Genomic DNA, 22,303 nt, shown 5'->3' with positions numbered 1-22,303 from the left:
ATCTTCGCCACTCAATCGTTGTTGACTTCTAGGATATTTTGTGACTCGTTGCCAATCACAAAAATGACCTGGATAACTGTCATGAATAAAACCAATAAGTCATCCATTATAAATATTCTTGAGGCCATAAAGTAAGCAGAACCGTATATTTCCAGGAAGCTTTGTGTTCCATATGGAACTGGTGTCCTAAAGGCACGAGGCCATTTGACTAGAATGATTAGCCTTTATGTCTGCGTGGCATAAGGCTTTAATTTGCACGACTTATGCTGAAAAAACTTGCGGGTTTTCAAGAACAGTGACTCGGCAGAAAGCAACCTGGCCAGAATCTGCTATTTCTTCGGAAAAGATGAAGGCTCTGAGGTCACCTTTGGCCGTCAATTTAATCCTACCTATCAATAAGAGGTCGGTTTTATTAATGCATTAAGAGAGTTTTGAAAAATAGGGAAAGCAAATTTGATTAAAAACATCCTAGACAAGCGTATGACTTATGTTGATGTTACCGGAAGTTTTTTTTTTTCTCTCTCTCTCTCGGGGGGAAAGACGAGTAATTGCATGTAATTGCTTGCGGACAGTTACCTGAATTTGCGCTTGCAAAACTGTGACGTCCAGGCAAGCATTTATATACAGTGCAGTGATTCACATGCATATGAGAGGCCTATGTATTGTATGTATGTGTACTTATATATGCTTCATAAGGTGCTATAAATCTTCTGCTATTCGTAGAGTCATTTTAGAATGAGGTTCATGGACCCCTGCGCCATTCTGTAACCCATGAACAAACCATGGTCCACATCTTGGTGAAACCAAGTGTCCCGACCAACTTAAGTACCAGAATGTGCGGCCAGAACTTGGATTGGTGACCGCTAATGAATATCAGCTGTTGGTGACACAGAGGATTCACTGGGGAGACTTTCTGCCACATCTTTGTTATCATTAGTGATATTCTGAGCACCAAATTCCTCCTCCCCCTCCTCAACCTTCTCTTCGCCCAAATAAGCCCCACCCCCTTCTGCTAGGGGCGCCGCCCCCTGAGGCCAGATAGGCGGCCTGTAAGCCATCGTCTGCAGTCGCAAGCAGAAGTGCTTTGGTTTTCATATCGTCGGAACTGTGACTCCGATTTTGGTACGATTTGACTCACCTGCGTGGTTCGTTCGACAGTGATAGTGAAGACGTCTGGTTTATTTATTTATTTATTTATTATTATTATTATTATTATTATTATTATTATTATTATTATTATTATTATTATTATGTGCTGAGTGGTATCTGCCCGCATTTTTGTTTATGGCGGGAAAAATAACGACTCGTACAGATCACTTTTGCCGCGCTGTGATTCCACAGTATTCTGGAGCGTTATCTGTCAGGATTCTCCAACGAAAATCGAATATTATTCTAGATAACTTTAGCTTTGCAATGATGTGAACCAATTACGGATTATTTAAATTTGCTGTGAAATTAATCCGTTGTTACTTTAAAGGCTTTACTTAATATAATGTCAATATTATTTTATAGTCTTCAATATTATTGCCAGCTTGAGTGGAACCAACGCAGTGAGATTAATCTATTATTATTTCAGTTTATATTTATCAGTATTTTTAAAATAATTAAAAATGATGAGTATTCATTCCAGAATACTAAAAAACATAGCTTCATGTAAATAAGATGAGTCGGAATGTGACGAATTTATGATTGTCAATCTTATTTTTGTGGAGTTAATTCGGTATCTGTCAAAAATATGTCATTACACTGTAAATGAAAATTAAAATTAAATAGCACATGACTTAGATATGTCAAAAAGTCGAACTGAATATATCTTTTACAAAATAAATTCTGTGATGTTTTGGAGAATTCCTGAAAAAAAAAATCTGTATTTTTCAGGAAAATAAACGAAGTTACTGAAATGACCTGACTCGACTGTGATATAAGTAGAACACTTGAGTTTTCCCAAGGTGCTGTGGACACCATCTGAAAAAGTACCAGTAGAAAATATAGATAGAAGGTCTAGAATCTAGAGAGTACGTCTAGAAACGCAAGATGAAAGCCCAAAGATATTCTCTGTTCAAGTTGGTCCTGTGGTATTCGATGCTGGATCTTGCATTCTCCAGCTGGGATGTCCCTGGTAAGTATCATACAAATACAATAAGTGTTCATGTATTTATTTTTTCTATGTAACAACCCAAGTCTATAAGTAACAACCTCCATGTTTAGTTGTGCCTTTGTCCAGGCCGTGCCTGACTGTCATTACTGCAAAATGAGGGTATCTTAGTCAAAGATTCTAAATGGCAAGCAACGTCCCTATGATCAGAACTTGCTGCACAGACCCTCTCTTATATTATCCTCATTTAAATTTAAATGCCAATGGAACTGGGGAACACAGTTCCCGTGCCTAGCCCAGACCTGAATAAAGCTAATAAAAATGATAAAGCATGAAATTTGACCCCAAAAATTTACAACAAAAGCTGTAATGGAAGGCCAATAGCTAGATGCCTCTCAAAGGATGGAAGGTTATTACTAGACTGGGAAAACAGAAGCAGGAGGAAAGTTCTGTAGATATATGGTAAGAGTTGTTTATATATAGAAACGTCAGGGTAATATGGCAAGAAAACGCTGTTTATTTTCTATCATATAATAGCCAAAATGTCCCCTCATTCAGAAACCCCGTAAAAATGTTAAGAGCATTACGTGCCTGTGTGTGAGTGCGTGCATGCAAACATTTGGCAGGCAATTTATCCAATGACAGGTTGGCAGGTACTGTCACGGCAGTTATGTGGTCCAGAATAACCAGGCCGTGGAAAGCCATTGGACATCTCTGTCTCTCTCTCTGTTCTATTTTAGGTAGACACTCATCCCATGACAACTGAACCCCAGTGTACATTCAGACATTTCCATTTGTGTTTTACGCACCTCTTTACAAATACAACGTCCCAAATGGTACAACACCACTCATAAAAACATTTCCATAACAGTTACTCCAAGAATGGCGACTTCCAGCGAGAAAATCACCGAGGAGTCGATCCGAGAGCTGTGTTCTGACGGGAAACTGCTAGCTAATTTCACGCCAGCTGACGCCCCGTTCCGCTCCAATTTCCACGGAACTGACGGGAACCTCCCTTCTATATACGTTGACGGGAACCGCCGAACTGACCTGGGATCATTGCAAGAGGACCAGAGGAACCTGACTGACAGTGGGGTTCGTGATGACCGTCTGAGTGAGTGAACGAGTAACTTGTCCTAGCTTTTCGTCTGAATTGTTCATAGGTTTATTTGTCATTTACCAAATTAAGCATTATTCATTCAATGTTTGAGCAGCTCAGTTACCTCAATTTAAATCAGAATAAACTAAATTGATTGGTTTACTACACCTTAATCTTATATTTTACATTATTTTGCTATTTAAAACAATACAACCTCTCATATACTATATTTTAATTGAGAAAATAACTTAGAAGTGTAATCACCTTTTTGAGCAGAATTATCTGCCATGTTGCAAATGTAAATATTCTATCATATTGTTTTTATATCACAGGTGAAGTAAACGTTGAGATTAAGGCTTTGATGATGATGATGATGATGATGAGAGAGAGAGAGAGAGAGAGAGAGAGAGAGAGAGAGAGAGAGAGAGAGAGAGAGAGAGAGAGAGCAGAAATCCAACGGCGCGAAATGTAAACAAAATCATTCAATTGGACTTCAGGTCATTACGTACCTTGGAGTCACGATGCCAACATTTCCTTTCTTTTTCCAGTCTTCACCGTCGTTAGATTTGCTAACAGCCCGTGTACCGGCGGAGGGGAGAGCGGTACCTGCTTGACGCAGAAGGAATGCACGTCCATTGGAGGGACGGTCGTTGGCACCTGCGCAAAGGGCTTCGGCTCCTGCTGCTACAGTGAGTTCGCCATGGGTGACGAATTGGCTGTGTTCATCTTCTTCTTCAAGTGCATTCGTCATCAGAGCTCGTTTTATTTGATCTCATCTCTTTTTTTTATCTTGTAGATGCTTTCTCGAATAAGCCCCTGAGTCATTTTGAACCTTAAATGCTTTCTCGAATAAGCCCCTGGGTCATTTTGAACCTTACACATTAATTAGTAAGCTCTGATGGGCTGTGGTTTACTTGCAATGTCTGTTCTGCTTGCGGGGATTATAACTGGTTTGTTTGAATCGTTTCTGTCTGTTAACATCTGGATATCTACTGTGCTCTCTCTTTCTCCAGTCTGTGAGGTAAAGGGTGACCGAACATGGCTTTGTTACGATACGTTATACTGTACTATAATATACTGCCGTGCTAGGCTACTTCAAAGCCATGTTGCTTATGCCAAAGTTGTACCACGCCATCTCATTCTTGCTTTACTAAGTTGTTCCTGCTATGCTATGCTATATTATATATACTATCTCATTCTTGTCATGCTACGTTATGTTTTATGCTTTGTTATGTTCCTGCTATGCTGTTTTATGTTACGACATGTTGTTTTGTTCCAAATATGGAATGTGTTATTATAAACTACGATGATATCCCAGATCAAGGTGAAGTGCTGCTCCGTATCTCATTAGGGACGGCATTGCACCCAAGCTTAACCCCTCTTCTTATATTTATCTCCACCTTGCAGAATCTATTACCTGTGGGGGTCGTCCTCGAGCAACTGCACGTATCTGCTGAGCCCAAACTACCCGGGCACGTACAACGAAGCCCGTACGTGCAGCATGAGTATCACTCGTGGCTCTGATATCTGTCAGCTACGCCTCGACTTCACGGAGTTCGCCAGCAGTCAGCCCAACGATTATGGTAAGTGTCGCCTCATGTCCTCCTCCGGTAGGTGGCGTTTGTGTCTCTCTGCTAAGGGCGTGGATATCAGATGCTGTAGATGACTGTGTCTCAACTCTGGGAGCTATTTTTTAGACTCATTTGTCTCTGTTTGGCATACTGCTCTTATAGTTGATGTGCCTTGTTTATCGTTTCCCCTCATCAGTCTGACTGAATCTGAAGGAGTGATGTGCTCTCTCTCTCTCTCTCTCTCTCTCTCTCTCTCTCTCTCTCTCTCTCTCTCTCTCTCTCTCTCTCTCTCTCTCTCTCTCTCTACAACGTGTGCGTAGATAACTCTGAATAGCGATGATCCAGAGGAGTTTATGGAGGAAGGAATTTCTTGCAAAATATTTCGAAAACTGAAATTTTTAGATCGTAGTTGACTATTGTAGGTATTAAGTTCATTTATAGTTTAATTGTCATGGATTAACACGTGTAATACGTTATATATGCTTACATATATGTTTATGCTTAATAATCAGTGTGAGTTTATTTATGTCCGAGTATATTTATGGCGTTCAACCGTTCTGTGGTTACACATTTTATTTGTGGTTCGATTTCCTGACAATTTCATCATGCCTCTGTTTTCCTTAGCGGTTGATCATGCACATGGTTGCCAGACAGCTGTCGTTGGGAAAGAGGGAAAGATAGATGTAACTGATCAGCAGTACACCAAAACATATACCATCACCCCCTAGTTATAAAAGGGGGTTGGGAGGGGGTGTTGCAAACAGTTTAAGTTACCCATAAGGCCTTTCCTGTCCATTTCTCTCTTCCAGGCATCTGTAATGAAGACAAGTTCACCGTTCCAGAAGAAAGGAAGTTTACTTACCTATGTGGTAACTCTCCAGCTAACTGGCACTGTAAGTATTAGCTTAGTTTAGGGTGGTATGTTTTTAGGCTATGTTAGGTTAAGTTAGTCAAGTTTGGTTAGGTTAGGTTTGGTTTGGTCTATATTAAACTTCTTGGATGCTAAATAGTGGTAAAGGACTTTTTTTTTTATTTCATGTAAAGTTGCTCTATATATCAGATTGAGGATTTTGTCTAGATTAAACTTCATGATGTTAAGTAATAGTAAAAGACCCTATTTATTTTATGTAAATGCTGCTTTATATATCAGATTTAGCAGATGATTTTCATGATTTTGGTGTTAAACATGGCAAGATACCCCGTCTCTCAAATACGAAGGTTAATTATTATTATTATTATTATTATTATTATTATTATTATTATTATTATTATTATTATTATTATTCCAGTTTACTTAGATGTTAATGGAAAGTCGAACCCAACAGTGTTCAACTTCGACACTTCATCAGTTTCATTCGACAGAAAGTTCAAGATCAAGGTCACAATGATTGAATGTTCCAAAAAGGGTGAGTGTCTTCTGTTTTGCCTTGGTTCACTGAATGAAGCTCCTGTGGTCCCACAGACTTTCTCTTGTGGTCCCTGAGTTTCACTCTGGTCTGTGCGCCATTTGTCTTGTTAGCACAGATCAGTGTCTACTGAACTACAGCGTGGCCCTCTGAAACTCTGAGGCGACCCCCTGTGGTCTACTGTACTCGGTGAATGGCTTTGCTAGCTCTCCAACCTCACTGTGGCTTAGTGAGTCTTCAAAGATGTCTTACAAGATTCAGTATAACAAACTTGCCTCGTCTGGTGCTTGGTTTGGTGGTCACCTACATCACCTCGCCAGAGAAAGACCAGAGATCAGTCCCTTGGGGAAGGAGGAAGGACCAAGGAAAAACAAGGGCTTCTCAACATGCCTTTTAGGAGTCTGGATGCTGGAAGAGTGTTTTACAGTATTTAACACTTAATTTTTCATTATAGTTTTGCATCTTTAGAAGTTTAATAATTCCTTTATTTGAATCAGTATTACTCAGTTGCCTCATTTTAGTACTTTATGAGTTTCAGCAATTCATTCAAATTTTTTTATTTCAATGATTGCAGTGCCAGGTGGCTGTGGCCAGTATTACACAGGGGCATCTGGGAGCTTTGCCAGCTTTAACTACGGAGGGCCATACCTAGCTGGCATGGACTATGCCATATGCTTCAGGAAGGAAAAGGTAAGTTGATCAGTTATCAACAAACTATGGGCACCCCTTAGCGAGGGTCAGTTCCCCTCAGACTGCATAGTTCAGTGACATTCTTTTTCCTAATGCTCATTTTTTTTTCCTGATTCTATATCCTTTCCTTCTCTGAGAGTCATGTCTAGCATCTTCAGTCCTTTTTCTTGTTTTCACTGGGTTTGCCTCAATAACAGCATGATGTTGCCTGTCCTGCTGGCCCCTGTCTCCAAAAATCACTTTAGTTGTACGCTACTAACAGTTACTGGTCTGACTACCCAGCAACCACAGCCTAGTAGAATTTGTAGACTCTGTTACTGTACGAATCAGACGCCTGTAAATAGCCAATCAAGCTGATCTCCCTCCTAGGCAAAGCACCAGCACCTGTTGTCTTCTTTCACCAACTCTTTGTAACACTGTCATCCAGAAATGTTTGCTCTACTCTGCTTGAACAGATTTTCTACAGAATTTCCAGCCAGCTGGACAGAATGTCAACATTGTCAAAACTTGATCACTGTCCAGGCAGAGTCACTGGGCAGATCTAGCAAGCTAGAGCCGTTACGTATCCAGCTGACCGAGGACTTGCAAATTATTGCAGATGAGTTGGTACCAATTGTCTTAAATATCTCATTCTACTTGAGTCTCATGTCTTAGGAAATCTGTCCTAGGAAAAGCTAGGCATGAGTACAGAATTTCAAATTGCCCATTGATTTCAGTCTGGTAAAGCCAGGATCTTAATTCCTATTCTGATTAAGTGCTATGTTTATACAGAAAAGGAATCTAAAAAACTAAGTCAATAATAGCAAGATGTAAGTAACTCTTCTATTCACTGTACCCAGAATCTGTGCACCACAACACTAACCACCCTTGGGTACTCCTTCATCCGATGCATGGACATTTACCGACTTCCAGTTGGGCAAACGAACGGCAACACGATTAATCCAATCTTGAACGCAGGAAACATGTACTGCCAATTTGGGGTCAACATTCCAGGCTTTGAATCCATCAACCAAGTGCCGGTAAGCAAATGACGAACTAATTGTTGGTATAGTTTGACTAATCCTAACCCAGGATTCTGCTCTGTAAGTTGTAAATATGTTCTTGCAGACAGCTGAATAAATGTTTATTATTTTTACCTGCTTTGGATTTTTCGAGTGTGTGGAGTAGCTAACATTGTCCATTAGAAATAAACCTCCATTTATTCTTAAAAATATTATAGATTAATAAATGTTTTACTGCACACAGCATTGCTACTATCTACAGATATTACCAAAGCAACCAGGAATCGTATCATCAGGGCCATTTGAAAATCATATTGTTTTAGATTTTTGTGTTTTTTCATAGATAGTTGGTAAGTGGTTGATTCAGATCAAGCTGGCCTACTGACAACAGAGACTATACCGTTTGTAGGTGGCTTGTCAGTGTGGCTACATGTCAGAAGGAATAAAATATCCGTTGTGGACCTCTGGATTAGGATAGGCAGCCGGTCAAGAACTGACAGTATGTTGCCAGAATAACCAAGATGTACAGCTGTTATTTATGTTTGTTTCTTTGTAAATATGCTTTTTCCTATTGTTCTTATTGTTGTCATAACAAACACATCCATCCTCTTCCAGTCCCCAATTAGCTCGGTGACAAATGGACCACTGAATATCTGGCTTCACACGTTCGAGGAGACGACCAACGAAAACTTCTACGACAACTGCCGTTCCTGCGCTGGGTTCTATCAGATGTACAGCCACAATCCCTGTTGATCTGGCTTTGTTTACACATAAAGTGACTGTATGGTTACAGCTTGTCATTAATTTCTTAATTATTATTATTATTATTATTATTATTATTATTATTAGTTGTTGTAGTAGTACTTGTAGTATTTGAATAAAGGGTACCTGGAAGTGGTGACTGACTGACCAAATGTCCTCATCTCACCCAGGCCCAAAATATAGGAAACAGAAGAGTTAAGGAAGAGGGATGGGGATTAATAACGCCTCTTGAAAGAAGGAAGATTATAAGAATCAGGAAAAGCAGGAGGAGAGAGAGAACTCTAAAGCTTTTTCTTAAGAGGGTAAAAAAATACTCACTGCACTGTTGCTAATATGACAGTTGCTTACATCTGTGGAGTAAATGTCTGAAGAGGTGGTTCGATGGGTGTTTAGAGGCCTCCTCAGAGTAGGGAGGGCTCCCCTCTGCAGCTCAGTGGAGCAATGACCCACAAAGTACCAGTAGAAGAGGGACAGAGGAGAGCACGTGAAGGCGAAACGAAGTGAGCCAAAAGAAGAGGCGAGGTGAACAGCAAATATGTAAACAGTGTAGAACTTACTGAAAATTTTAACACAAAGAACTTTATGGCAACTATACTCCAAATTTTTCTGATGATAAACAGGTCGTCTGGCCTTACTGAATACAGCCATACCTTGCACATGTGGGATGGTACGATGATATATAAAGTCAGGGTCATCAAAAAAAAACCTTTGACTTGTTACTGCTTGCAAGCCTCTGATAAAAACATCAAATTGTAGTTATGGGCACATCTCTGGGGGTCCAGATTTGACCTTAAGCCTCGGATATCTGAGTGAAGTACTTTGCAATTTTTCTTACTGTAATGAGTAACAGGCCCAAGGTTCAACTCAATGTCTCCGGAAAGTATTAAAATTAACAACAAAATCAATAGCAAAACTAATGAATACTCATAACAACAGCAACATTGTAAAAATCAACAGAACAGCAAACAACAATACTATCCACAACAACAGCATTTACAAAGATTCTTTTGAAAGTATATATGACCATGACCATATTGTCATTGGTGGCAGAAGCTACTTGTAAGGCAAATAAGAATAATCCAGAAAGCAACTTCTGCTCTCTCATCAGCCTGTCCTTCACACTTTTAGAAAAAGACAGGAATGTAAACAAAAAATAAAAAGAGGATAAATGCCTAATTGTACTCTCAGGCGAGGGAGTTCAAACCCAAGACCATGGAAGGCCACGGGACAGTGGCTATGGCACAGTCCAAGGATGGAGAACAAGGATTGTATTCAGAGTAAGCATCTCTTAAAAGGGTTGCCTACCAAGGCTGAAGGGTCCCCTCCACCCACTGGTTTGATTTCGGAGTGTCCTTCCCTTAAAAGAGTTTCCTGCCAAGGCTAAAGTCTCTCTCCTACCCTAACTTGTGTAGGCAGGACATCACACCTTGAAATGAATGTTGCTAAGAAAAGCCACATTAACCCCTGACCCCCGTAAAGTGTATCCTTTATATTTTGCAAAAATAAAACCATTTAACATGAATTTTTATTTCTTTTGTACATGTGCCCATCTTTGGTTTGTGAAGTGTCACAGCTTTTCCCTAGAATTCACAAAAACGTCCTTTTCAGACACACAACTGAGGTACTTCACTCTCTTCGCTGGCTGAAGAACCTACCAGCTTGTTAAAAGGCTTTTTTTTATTGCAGAATATGTTAATGTGAGCACTGAATCACATTTATTGACTCTGTGGACACCTCTAGAATCCCATCCAGAAGAAGCTGCTTCTTTCTTCTTGACTTTTTGATGGAGTCTGCCAAATTTTAGGCCTATCTTTAGGAGGCCCCTTTCTATCTTATGATTTTTTCTTCTTTATTTCCATTTCTTCTCCCTCTTTACTCACTTTTCCATTTCATTTAGCAAAATCCTGTGCTGCTATTATCCACTGCCTGGGGTATAGCCGTTGTTACAGAGAGCCGTAAATATTAAAAATCCTGTGGTTCCTCTCAAATTGAGCTTTATTTGATCATGGAATAATGGAAGATTACATAATGGTGCAAAACACAGTTCCTGTGCTCTGAACAAGACAGTAAAATCAAAGTGCAATAGTATCCTGCATCATTTTGTGAAGAATCAAGTTACTGAAATAGAACAAACCAGTGAGACAATTACAACACGCCCCACGATGGATTATACCACACAGAAGAGGTTACAGATTACATTCAAGAAGGCATGCTAACCAACTATATATATATATATAACTGTGACATACTGCACGCAGTGGTGTAGCATCTATGGATGCAGGGTAGTGACACAACAACTATAATTGAATTTCCCAAGAGTGACAGCAGCTCACCACTTCATTTCAAGCCCCAGAACTGCATCACTGATCTCAAAATGCACTGGACAAGCCTTCAAAAGCAGACGGAGGGCCTCTGTCTACAAGCATCAAAACGTTGAGGCCCGGGGACCTGTGGTCTCAGGATGGCCGGGACTACAGGTCCATCAGGATTTCTGGGAGCGGGTGTTGCCACCCGCTGAGCTGTTCCAGTCATTGCCGTCTGCTTAGTCTTCCAGTCATTGTCATCTACTAAAATCTTCTAGTCATTGCCATCGGCTGAGGTGGTCCAGTCATTGCCATCTGCTGAGTTGTTCCAGTCATTGTTGTCATAGGGTATCCATTTCCAGGTGGGTGTCCCAGGAGACCTCCAAACTTCGTTTGTGTGAGACACTGTGGAAGACCAATGAGAAATTCATACACATTAAGCCACTGATATCCATTAATATCCAGTTAACCATACCACAGGTACAAGTTACGCCCAAGGGGAATTAGAATTGATGAGCGACTGTGCATCATTGTTTCCCAACTGGACGGTGGTTCGATTCCCGCTGGCGATGAAGCGCTTATCAATTAGAATTCCCCTTGGACGTGAGTTTTTCCCGAGGCACAGAGAATTGGATGTTAAACGACATTTGGGGCTTGATACTTGTGAAAATATATAGGTTTTTGAAGAGTGGTCGCTAGGGTTCAAAAGCTGTGTCCCGTGAGGACAGTTTTCATCAGATTTTATTGTTTTGGTCCTGCTGGGAAGGTAATGCCATCAGTGCACTTCATGTGGTGCACTGTATGCAATACTTAAGGTTCTCTGCAGCCACCCTTTGGCTCCTAGCTGCAACCTCTTTCATTCCTTTTACTTTACCTCCATTCATATTCTCTTTCTTCCATCTGACATTCCACCCTCTCTAACAATTGTTTCATAGTGCAACTGCTTTGAGGTTTTCCTCCTGTTACACCTTTCAAACCTTTCACTGTCAGTTTCCCTTTCAGTGCTGAATGAACTCATAGGTCCCTGCGCTTGGTCTATGGCCTAAATTCTATGTTCTGATTTAATCTAATGCATTATTTTGGCAACATCTTTACACCAGGCACAAAAACTGAAATTGTTAAAGCTTGCCCAGGCGAAGTCACACAATCACAAGCAGCTGAAAAGACTCAGTCTTTAGGAAGCAGACTAAGGACAAGTAAATTCCAAAAGAGAAATGAACGGTTATTTTGAAATGAGAGGCTTTTGCGCTTCCCGTGTGTCCTGCTGGCTTTGACTGCCTGCTGCCTGACTGATTCAAGAAGGAACTGCTGCAGGAGAGTGTGCTTGGAAGACTACTTCTTTTTTCTTTGTTGAGAAAGTCAGGCAGATGTCTTTAGGGTGATGAGGAATAGCTGTTTGGGTCTAGGCGAGAAGGATTTTGTAAGGGACGAGTGTTTGGTGTAATATGAATTTGTACGCTCTTCGTCATTCAAAAGCGACAGTGATATTTTGTAGTTCTGAAAGAATTTCATTGCGTGTCAAGTAGTTCCACGAAGCTAACTGGATAGAAAGCCTGGCAGCTCCTTGCTTAAATTCATCTGGGAAGGTTAAACAGCGAATCTGATTCAGGTATCATCTAAGCAATCAGGATGAGGATATGAGTGAGTGAACTCAGCTGTGTTTCTTTGTTTACTTCTTTAGATGCTGCACCTGCTGGAGTGCCTGGTTTCGAATAAGCCACGATCACTCAGTCCACTGTCAGGACTCTGTCAAGTCAGTGTTAGTCTTGGACCATGTCTTGTAGAATGACATGCATACTGGGCCATGGAATATCATAGCAGGTAGCTTAACACCTTCCAGCATCATCCTTCATGAGACGAAAACGCCTTTTCTAGAACAGTTTCCCATCTTTGACCTCTCTTCTAACTTCTGTACTGACATGTCTCCTTATAGATCAATTTTGCATGAATAAGGGACCCACCATTATCCTGTTCATACATCTACTTGTTCTCAGAGCAGGAGGACTCAGCATCCAACTTTTCTTTACAGCATTTTCTTGTTTCCTTCTTGCATAACCTACTTGCTTTGCTAGGATACACGTTTAAATTCAGGAACCCACAGTTTCTCGAGGTGTGCTGCAGAAGAAACGCCACCCTTGCCCAGGACCTCTCAAACAAACCAGCCAAAAACCCTCCTTTTCAGTCATTTCCAACATTGCAACAAATGGTCCTTTCCCTTTTGTGTCAAAAGGTGACATAAAAATTTCATAAGTTCTGAATAATATCTTTTGAGATAAGACTCACTATTATCCATGACTTTGAGTCCCTTAAACTAAAAAAAGGGGGTTATTTTGTTTAACTAAAAGGGCACTACAGTTTCTGAGAACTGTAATATTGTGTCTCTCTCAGCTTGGCGGAGCAAGGAGAGATGAACTGTTCTTTTTTCAGACATTTCTGTGTCACATCAAACTGACATAGGAATGCAATGGTATATTAATGTTAGAGTTTAGAGTCTATTGTTAGGTACCAAATAACTTGACAATGCTCACTTAATACACACACACAGAATATGTATGCAATAAACTGGTAATGGATGTGTCATGTCATGTTTTTGTGCCCGTCCACATTTACGAGGGGAGTTACTCTATTGAAATTGTGTGTTACTTACTTTCTTATAGTAAACTGCTGTTAAGGTGAAGAAAATGAATGTCCAGATAAAGGAGAAGCTGCACCCAAAGGCGGTTGCAATCGACTCTTCATTATCATAATCATAATGATAGTAAAAAAACTCTTCTCCTTCGATGAAACCATACATACAAACATGAATTATAATGGCGACAGATACACCAACGCCAGTCAGAGTAGTTGCCAGTAACCTCGAGGTCGTCCTTCGAAGTTTCCTCAGTTCATCGTGGGAGAAGGGGTCGCCATTCTGTGAAATGAGGAGAAAATAGAAGGACAATAAGACAGTTGCTGAAGGCAGCAGGCATTAGCAAACAAGAGAGTAACTACTTCAATCACTGAAACTGAAAGCAAACTATTACCTCTCCACCAAGCAAATATTTTCAACCATCTTACTTAGGAATAACTTTCTTGGCAAGTAATTTAGGTTACTTTGAAGAAAATGGGACGTTTCAACTTTCATTCTAGAGGAGGTTGCTGCCTGACTGGAAAGGACGTGTAAGACATTCAGTTTGTGCATTTTTTCACAAAGTCAAATTTCCTCATTTATCTAAATCTACAAAGACGTCCATTTAGCGAACATCCTAAGTCTGGTTTGGAAAAAGAAGTACTACAAATGGTCCAAAAGTCAATTTTTTGTTCTGCTATAAGGCAACCATAGGCTATGCCAGCCTTTATGATCCTGTAGTTCTCTCAGGAAGACTGAAACATTTAAAGACAAACTTAACCGTGGACATGAAAGTTAAGAACTTCCTCACTGTCAGCCTCAGCACAAACCTGTGTTAGTTACTTCAAGTACCTAAAAAGGAGGCTCATCAAAGCACAGACTCCACAAGTAAGGTTGAGCACTAATGTCAGCAGAGAAAGATTAATACTTATTACTTATATCTTCCTTTGGATGGCAATCTAAACACAAAGGAAATAGGAATTCTGTCTTGCTGACCTGCATATTGCCCCCTCACAGAGCAGTTTAACCAGGCAAAATTTTAACACTGTGACATGACTACCTTGGATGAAACTTCTCACACTCACCTTCCTTCCCAGAACCAATAACAGAAAGACATTGAGACTCACTGACACAAAGTAGAGGATTTCAGACGTGAGGAAAATGTAAGCTGCGTGCACCACTACCAGTAGGAACCCGACGAATCTAGTCGTTTCAAGAGCATCTGGCGCAAGAGAAAACATAATTAAGTTACCTGGCTTCCAGCAAGTCACTTATCTATCATGTTATTCCATATGATAAAGAAGCAAAAATTCTAAGCCAAGAGTTTGTGTCCCTGCCTTGCAAAAGAAGAAAAACACTCAAACATTAAGCATTGCCAAAACTTACAGCAGACCTGAGAAGTATAATATGAGGTGAAACAGGTTACAATGAGACCCGGGATTAACGGAGATAGGAAAAAGGGAAATTATTTTTCTTTGAAGGTTTACAGTGTCAAACACTCTAAGATTGCTTGGGTGGGGTGAATAAGGAATTCCAGTGTGGACAAACCTCTCATAGTACTGATCAAAGCATGGGCTTAGCAGAGCCTGCTCATTAAATTTTTCCAGCGTATAGCCTTGAGCTTAAATGTGACATAAAGAATACACTTGACCTTAGATATATAAGTTTTAAGCTTAATTAAAAACAAATAATTTTATACCTGCCCTGCCAAATGTCAGTTCCCACGACATGTGGTTGGCATAAGCATTTAGAAAGTCTGTGCAAACAATACAGTGACTGACAGTCCTCAGGCAAAACCATAAACGAGGGATTAGCATTAAGGGAAAGATTTAAATGGCTAAATAGATCTGACTGCACTGCTTTCACAACTGGTCACACCCTAGTGATCTTAGTGTTTGACGGATTGTAGCTTTAGGCTCCTTTGCCAATTGACACTAATGGTGAATTGGTCCTTAAAAAGCTACTGGGGATAAGTTTTGGCAGTGTTCCTGCTTTTCATGGTTCACTAGCTTCTTTAGATAGGTGAGAGCTGAACAAATTAAGATATGATGATGGGCAGTTGCATGGTAGGAGGGAGAACAGTAGAGAAACATAGAAAAGGAAGAGCAGAAACTTAAGAAGAAGAAATTGAGAGAAAAGGGTGAAGGCTACAGAGATGAATTAGCAAAACCAGACTTCAAGTCCGTATAAGTTTCAGCATTGCTGCGTACTTTAACAGGGCAAGGGAAGTCAGTAAAAAATCAACCATTCTCTTTCATCCAGGCTAATGTTGGCTTTAGTGGGGAAGTTTCAGGGACTGACTATTCTTGGCCATAGGAGAACTTGGACTTATGTCCAACTGCATTGCATTAAGGGTAACACCCTGGACAAAAACTATTAAATCTACAGGGTACTGTATAGAATACCAATACCCAATCAAACTGAGTTAAGTGGAAAGCACAAATAATACTACAGGATACTGGATAGAAGCATTTAGTCTTACATGGTTCAAAGCAGAAACCTGCTGATAGCCCAAAACACGTAATCCAAAGGATCTGTTGAAGAAAAGAAATAAAAAAAAGGTAGCTCTGGAAATTTGTGCATCTTCACATACCCCAAGGAGTTCACGAGGCTCAACTGTGTTCCAATATTATTTTCATTTATCGTCTGATAGACAGTTTCATCTACGTTCATTCCAGCAGCATTGCAGAAAGAGTACGCAAGACTTCGCAGATACTCACCAACCCAATGATGCCAATAGTCATAATACTACTCTTGAGGCAGGTCAAAGGTCTGTAGGGCTGCATGGCAACAGCATTCCCTGGATACTGCATCCTGGTGAAAAGAGACTACAGATATAAAAGTCCTACTCAGAGCAATCCAGCCATTTCACTGGAGGGGCGCTCTGAATAGGGATCTCCCATGCCACAGAGGTGGGATTCAAAGATATCAAGGGACATTACTCAGCTGCTGAGTGGGATCTGGTGACAGTCACCGGCAGGAACTGTGGACTGTGGCTCCTGGGCTGATACATTATCGCAGAAAACTTTCGTCTTATATTATTATTATTATTATTATCATTATTTCAGAAGACGAAACCTATTCACTTGGAACAAGCACACCAACGGGGCCATTGACTTGAAATTCTTTAAGCTACCAGAGAGTGTTGGTTTCAAGCTCCCACCACAGCAGACCCCACACTGTAGCAGTAACTGATCATGATACAGAGCCAGTGGTTTTTCATCGGGCTGGGGGAGATGCGAACCAGCAACATCTGAGTGGCATTCCACGACACCAACCACTATACCAGCGGACCAGCTAAAACAGTAATGATAAGATTTACAGCGAAATACACAGAAATTATGAAGCCTTTCCCCTACGCCTTTTCATCGTCAGTCTAAGCAGGCACTCGACAGATAACTGCGTAAGTTTGAAGTTGTCTAGATAACAAAGGCATTTTGGGGTTTGCCCTTCGTTCCAGTGCTCATGGTGTGGTAATAATACTGACGGAACAGAAGAAAAACATAACATATGACAAGAAGGAGGCTGTTTTTTTATTATTTCCTTCAGAATAGTGTGGCTTACATTTTCTTGTGAGTAGAAGGATAAGTTGGACATTGATTTTCCGCTGTTAAGCTGTTGAAAATGTTAATTCAGAACTTGTGGAATTAAATTTGCCCTTTTACGTCTTGCTTCAAAACGTAACATACATGTTGAACGATGTGTTCACGATGTAGTGATGCTGTATTCGAAAACGTTCGCCTAGGCCTAGTGACGGATTTGTTGGGAATCAACGTTCAGTATGACCAAAATGCACTTCAGGGAACCGTTGTGGCCACTTGTAACTGCAATACTCACATTTTTCAGGCTGCTTGTTCTTCTGAGGGAGCCTCACTGTGGAGTGTGAGCACGTCGTGCAACCTGCAGGTCCGGAGGGCGCCTTCTGAGGTCCTCCTGAAGAAGCCACTTGAAAACCCCGGAGACCTTATCGATAAGGAATTTTTGTGAACCCAGTTGCTTGCATCGGGTGATTTATCACCAGTGCGCATTCGCTGCTCATTTGTTGCTTTCTGTTCATTTTCCATTCTTCAGGGGGTAGTTTTAGGCTCGCTCGATCTACTGGGATGAGGATGATAGCCCCATGCCCTGTTCGACTAGAGTTGGGACCCACTCCGGTTGACAAACAGACAGGTACATAACGGAGTCCATAGAAAACTTTCGTGATTCAGTTTGCATCACTGTAACAGATAAGTCCTTGTCTCTAATACATGTTATCATATCTCTCTCTCTCTCTCTCTCTCTCTCTCTCTCTCTCTCTCTCTCTCTCTCTCTCTCTCTCTCTCTTCATTCCCTAAAGGCGAGAAAGCCGTGTAAATTAATTCTGGAATGTTTTTTCTGGCACTGTCTAGATCATTCTCATTAATTGTGAGGCTCATTGGCAATCTTTTTCCAAAATTATGCCTTTTTCGGGGAGGGGCCGTTTAAATTCCACGTATCACCAAGGCTCGTAAAGCAGAGAGGTCCTAGAATGAAAGAAATTGACCCACAGAGAGAGAGAGAGAGAGAGATAGGCTAATAATCCGTCGAACTACTCAAGAAGTGTCTTTTCGTTCTCTGAACAACATTAATAGTAATGATGATAATAGAATGCTCTCGATAAAAGAGACTATATCGAATGAATTTCCTAAGAAACGCATTCATCTTATTGCAACCTGTGTATCAGTGTTTAGTCAGCCTTGTCACGAAGAGTATCTTATCACAAGATTGTTTTTTTTCTCCTCATGGTCATAATCAGCTTTAGTTCCATGTTATCGTATCAAGCAGCTTCTCATAAATTATATATATATATATATATAATGTATATATATATACATTTATTAACGTTATCACTTACTCTATTATCTTTGCATTCATGCAATTACTAACAGGACCTCACTGAAACTGTATGGTATCTAGCAGAGATATTTAATCAATAAAAACTGCAAGCTTTTCAGGACTAACATTCCTCACTGTCAAGTATCCGTCGAATCCTTTACTTTATATATATATATATATATATATATATATATATATATATATATATATATATATATATATATATATATATATATATATATTGTCACAAATGTATGCCGCTCGCCTCTCCGTTCTTTTAACACAGGGATCAATTTCCCTTAAAGATAGGACAGCAAGGCTAGAGTATAGCAAGGACAATAGACCCCTTACAAAGCGGCAGTGAACGCAGCTTTGAGACAAAGGGTCAAAGCAGCTAAAGCAATTAGCTTGGTCATATGCTCGCAGTCACTTTATCCCCTTGCCAGCACCTCGTTAGTACAGCACCAGGCACTTTTCAGAGCGGAGCCAGGATTAATAGGGTACTCTATTAATCTATTAATGCCTATGTCTTGGCACGTTGCCACACCCTGGTTAAGTTCAGGTCACGAGAGACCGGGCGATAAGGCTCCGTCATCTGTTAAGAAAGACCTATGGGATCAGATGGATATGGCAATTGTGCACGCTGCAATCTGGATTTGCCCCCGAGCCTGAATTTCAACAACTGAGTTCCAGCGTCTATTCCTCTCACTAAATCTAAATACAGTAGTCCTATGCTCTTTCACATAGATTAGATCTGCCCTCCATCATGGAGGACGATTGAAAGTGAGAGAATCTTTAGGTGCGAGTTCTTATCTGGGAAATCTATTTACAGAGTCGTGTTATCTGTTCAACTTCGCATTCCTGCTGTCCTTCTCGCTTGGAAGACTTCTACCTTGTGGCAGCGGGCAATTCAACGTGTAGCATTCCGGAAATTGGTCGTTGCAAAGGAGTCCCCAGAGGGGACCCAGATTCTGCTGTCTTGTAGATTGCAGCAGTAATGTCTTTATTCTTCAGCAGAATCAGTATCTTGAGGTGCTGTTATGTCTTCCAGTAACATTCCTGATTGAGAGCTAAATCAGTATTCTCTTGGTTGAATTGCTTAAGTTGTGTGCAATAAAGTAATAGCTTGTACTGATCAACGTTTTCAGTTGGCGACCTATCACTATCCTTATAATTAATTATGTATATTTCATGTTTTATTTGGTATATCCAGGTGTCCACTGTGAGTACAATTCAAGGCTTATCATATTGAATAGCTAATTAACGTAATTAATCGTGGACAAACGTATATATATATATATATATATATATATATATATATATATATATATATATATATATATATAAGGTGTATGAGAAGCAGGTTAATACGATACCATGGAACTAAAGCTCATTATGACCTTGGGGAGGAAAAACAATCTTGTGATAAGATACTCTTCAAGATAAGGCTGAATAACAGTGATATGCAGGTTGCAATATGATGAAAGCATTTCTAGGAAAATTCATTCAAGATAATCTCTCTTATCGAGAGCATTCTATTATCATCCTTACTACTAATGTTGTTTAAGAGAACAAAAGGACGCTTCTTGAGTAGTTCTAAGAAGTATTTGAGAGAACTGTAATCGTTTGTATGTCGGCAGAACAGGTACGACTTTGACTACGTGACTGTACGAACATAAAATATTTGAATGTAGGCCAAGAATAAAGCTTCAGCAGTTCAGTTTTGGGATATAGTTCAGAAGATGAACCCTATTCATATGGAACAAGCCCAAAGGGGCCATTGACGTGAAATTCAAGCTTTCAAAGAATATGGAGTTCATTTGAAAGTAACAGAAGATATCAGTTATTAGAAAAAGTAAATTAACAAATTTATAGATAACTAAAGATGTAAGTAAATTATTAAAATATAAGAATTGTATTAGCGTAGTAACGCATTGCATCTTCGCTTGAACTTCTGAAGTTCCAGTTGCACGACCTCCTTTGGAAGGCTGTTCCACAGCCCAACGGTGTGAGGGCTAAAGGTCCTCTGCAACTGAGGAGTTTGACAGAGAGGCACATTTGCTGCACATTGTCACCGAATCTGGTTGCTCTTGACAGATAAAGGGGATCAGGGATCAATTGTGAATGTGAAAGATCTCTGTTGAAAAAACTTATGAAAAAGTGACAAACAGGAGACCATCTGTCGATGGTCCAAGTCATAACTGCTGATATTAGGAAACAGAAACCTACCACCAAGAAACACTCTATCTCAAAGAGAGAAATCTCTGGCAGAAGCAGCCACCCACACCGGAGAACAGTATTCTAGTAAAGGAAGGACAGTTGACCTAAAACAGGTTGCCATGATTTTATCACTTATATATACACGAGGTCTGAAGGCCTGTCCACACTAGGAAGCACTGTTTGGGAACAAAGTTTGCAAACAATGTTTCCTGTCCAGACCTCAGCTGTCGTCAGGATGCCTGCTTGTGCAGTAGCCTCTGTATTTTACTTGGCAGTTTGAATGCACTCGAGGAGGGAAGAGAGAGAGAGAGAGAGAGAGAGAGAGAGAGAGAGAGAGAGAGAGAGAGAGAGAGTGGGTGAGGAGGAAGTTTCTAGAGAAAGGAGCGTGTCACGACGACTTGCTTCTGGTGGAATTGAAAATAGATGGAACAGGTTTTAACAATCTCGTAAATATGAATATGTACATATGTATATGCACATAATGGTGTGTATATGTATATGAAAATATACTGTACATATGTATAAGTGTATATATGTATTTATATATATGTATATGTATTTATAGATACACATGTACATATATACATAAATACACGTATACATATATATATATACACGTGCAAATACATTATACATGTGTATATATACATATACACACAGAAACACTAAATGTTTTCCATTCTGGATGGGAAATAATTATAAGGTAAAAAGTGTTAAGAAACAGTTTGCAAACAATTTGCAAACTGTTTCCAAACGGTTTGTAAACTTTGTTTCCAAACAATATTTCCTACTGTGGACGGTCCTTTACGGAAAATACCTTACTTTTAAAATAAAAAAAAAAATAAATATAAAATATACATACATATATATATATATAATTATATATATACAGTATGTATATATATATATACACTGTATTATATATATATAATTATAAATATATTATATATAATTAACAGCCTTTCTGCTAATTAGCAGCTATCTTGATGATTAATAGTGTAATTGTATATATGTATAGCCTCAATATCCTCATCTGATACCGATTTTTCTTTACCTAAGGAATAACTTACACTTGAATATAACTAAACATACTATATGTAATAATTCCAGCCAAGATTCAAACCTATGGCGTTTAGGCTTTGATGAGGAGATAACATTGATATATATATATATATATATATATATATATATATATATATATATGTGTGTGTGTGTGTGTGTGTGTGTGTGTGTGTGTGTGTGCGCGTGTGTGTGTATACATATGTATATATAATATATAAATGTGTTTTGTACGTATGTACATCAATTGCATATACATGTATGTATGTATGCTTCCAGTATGCCCTGTCGCTTAATGGAGATTTTACATGTGGAAAATCTTCGTTATGCGGACAAATGGTCGGATTTCTAGATTATCTAGAAACACGGCTTGCAGAGGGAAGCATCTAGACCGCTTCTAGTATGCCCTGTCCCTTAATGGAGATTTTAAACGTGGAAAATCTTCGTTATGGGGACAAATGGAAGCGAACAGTTTTATTGACTTGTTTTATTTGTTCCTAAAAGCGTAGTTTTTTCCAAGATGGTTCCCAATGCGGGGCTCGATTAAGAAATTTAGTTTCTGGTTGAAATTCATGCTTCCGAAGAATGTGGTGCACATTAGGAAGTAAGAGACGGTAAGGGGAAATACAGAAAGA

The 22,303-nt window shown here is 39.7% G+C and overlaps 1 protein-coding gene, 1 long non-coding RNA gene and 1 pseudogene across 2 annotated transcripts in view; 1 reads left to right on the top strand and 2 right to left on the bottom strand.

The window, feature by feature from the left end:
* LOC136856084 (uncharacterized) overlaps positions 1-3,823 on the bottom strand; it is a 70,116-nt gene extending 66,293 nt beyond the window's left edge. Inside the window, exon 1 of the long non-coding RNA XR_010858229.1 lies at positions 3,704-3,823. This is a non-coding gene — a long non-coding RNA (uncharacterized lncRNA). The remainder of the gene's footprint in view (positions 1-3,703) is intronic.
* On the top strand, positions 1,925-8,698 carry LOC136856082 (uncharacterized; annotated as a pseudogene).
* Positions 8,699-10,601: 1,903 nt separating this feature from the next.
* Positions 10,602-17,758, bottom strand: LOC136856083 (uncharacterized). Its single transcript, XM_067133710.1, has 6 exons — positions 17,373-17,758; positions 16,256-16,349; positions 16,018-16,069; positions 14,663-14,757; positions 13,575-13,838; positions 10,602-11,332 (listed from the first exon to the last, which is right to left on the bottom strand). Coding segments are annotated over exons 1-6 (648 nt in total). The 5' UTR covers positions 17,375-17,758; the 3' UTR covers positions 10,602-11,191.
* Between the last annotated feature and the right edge of the window lie 4,545 nt (positions 17,759-22,303).

This window comes from Macrobrachium rosenbergii, chromosome 34 (assembly GCF_040412425.1).
Source record: "Macrobrachium rosenbergii isolate ZJJX-2024 chromosome 34, ASM4041242v1, whole genome shotgun sequence".
Taxonomy (NCBI): Eukaryota; Metazoa; Arthropoda; class Malacostraca; order Decapoda; family Palaemonidae; genus Macrobrachium; species Macrobrachium rosenbergii.
This window is presented reverse-complemented; position numbering and strand designations above follow the sequence as displayed.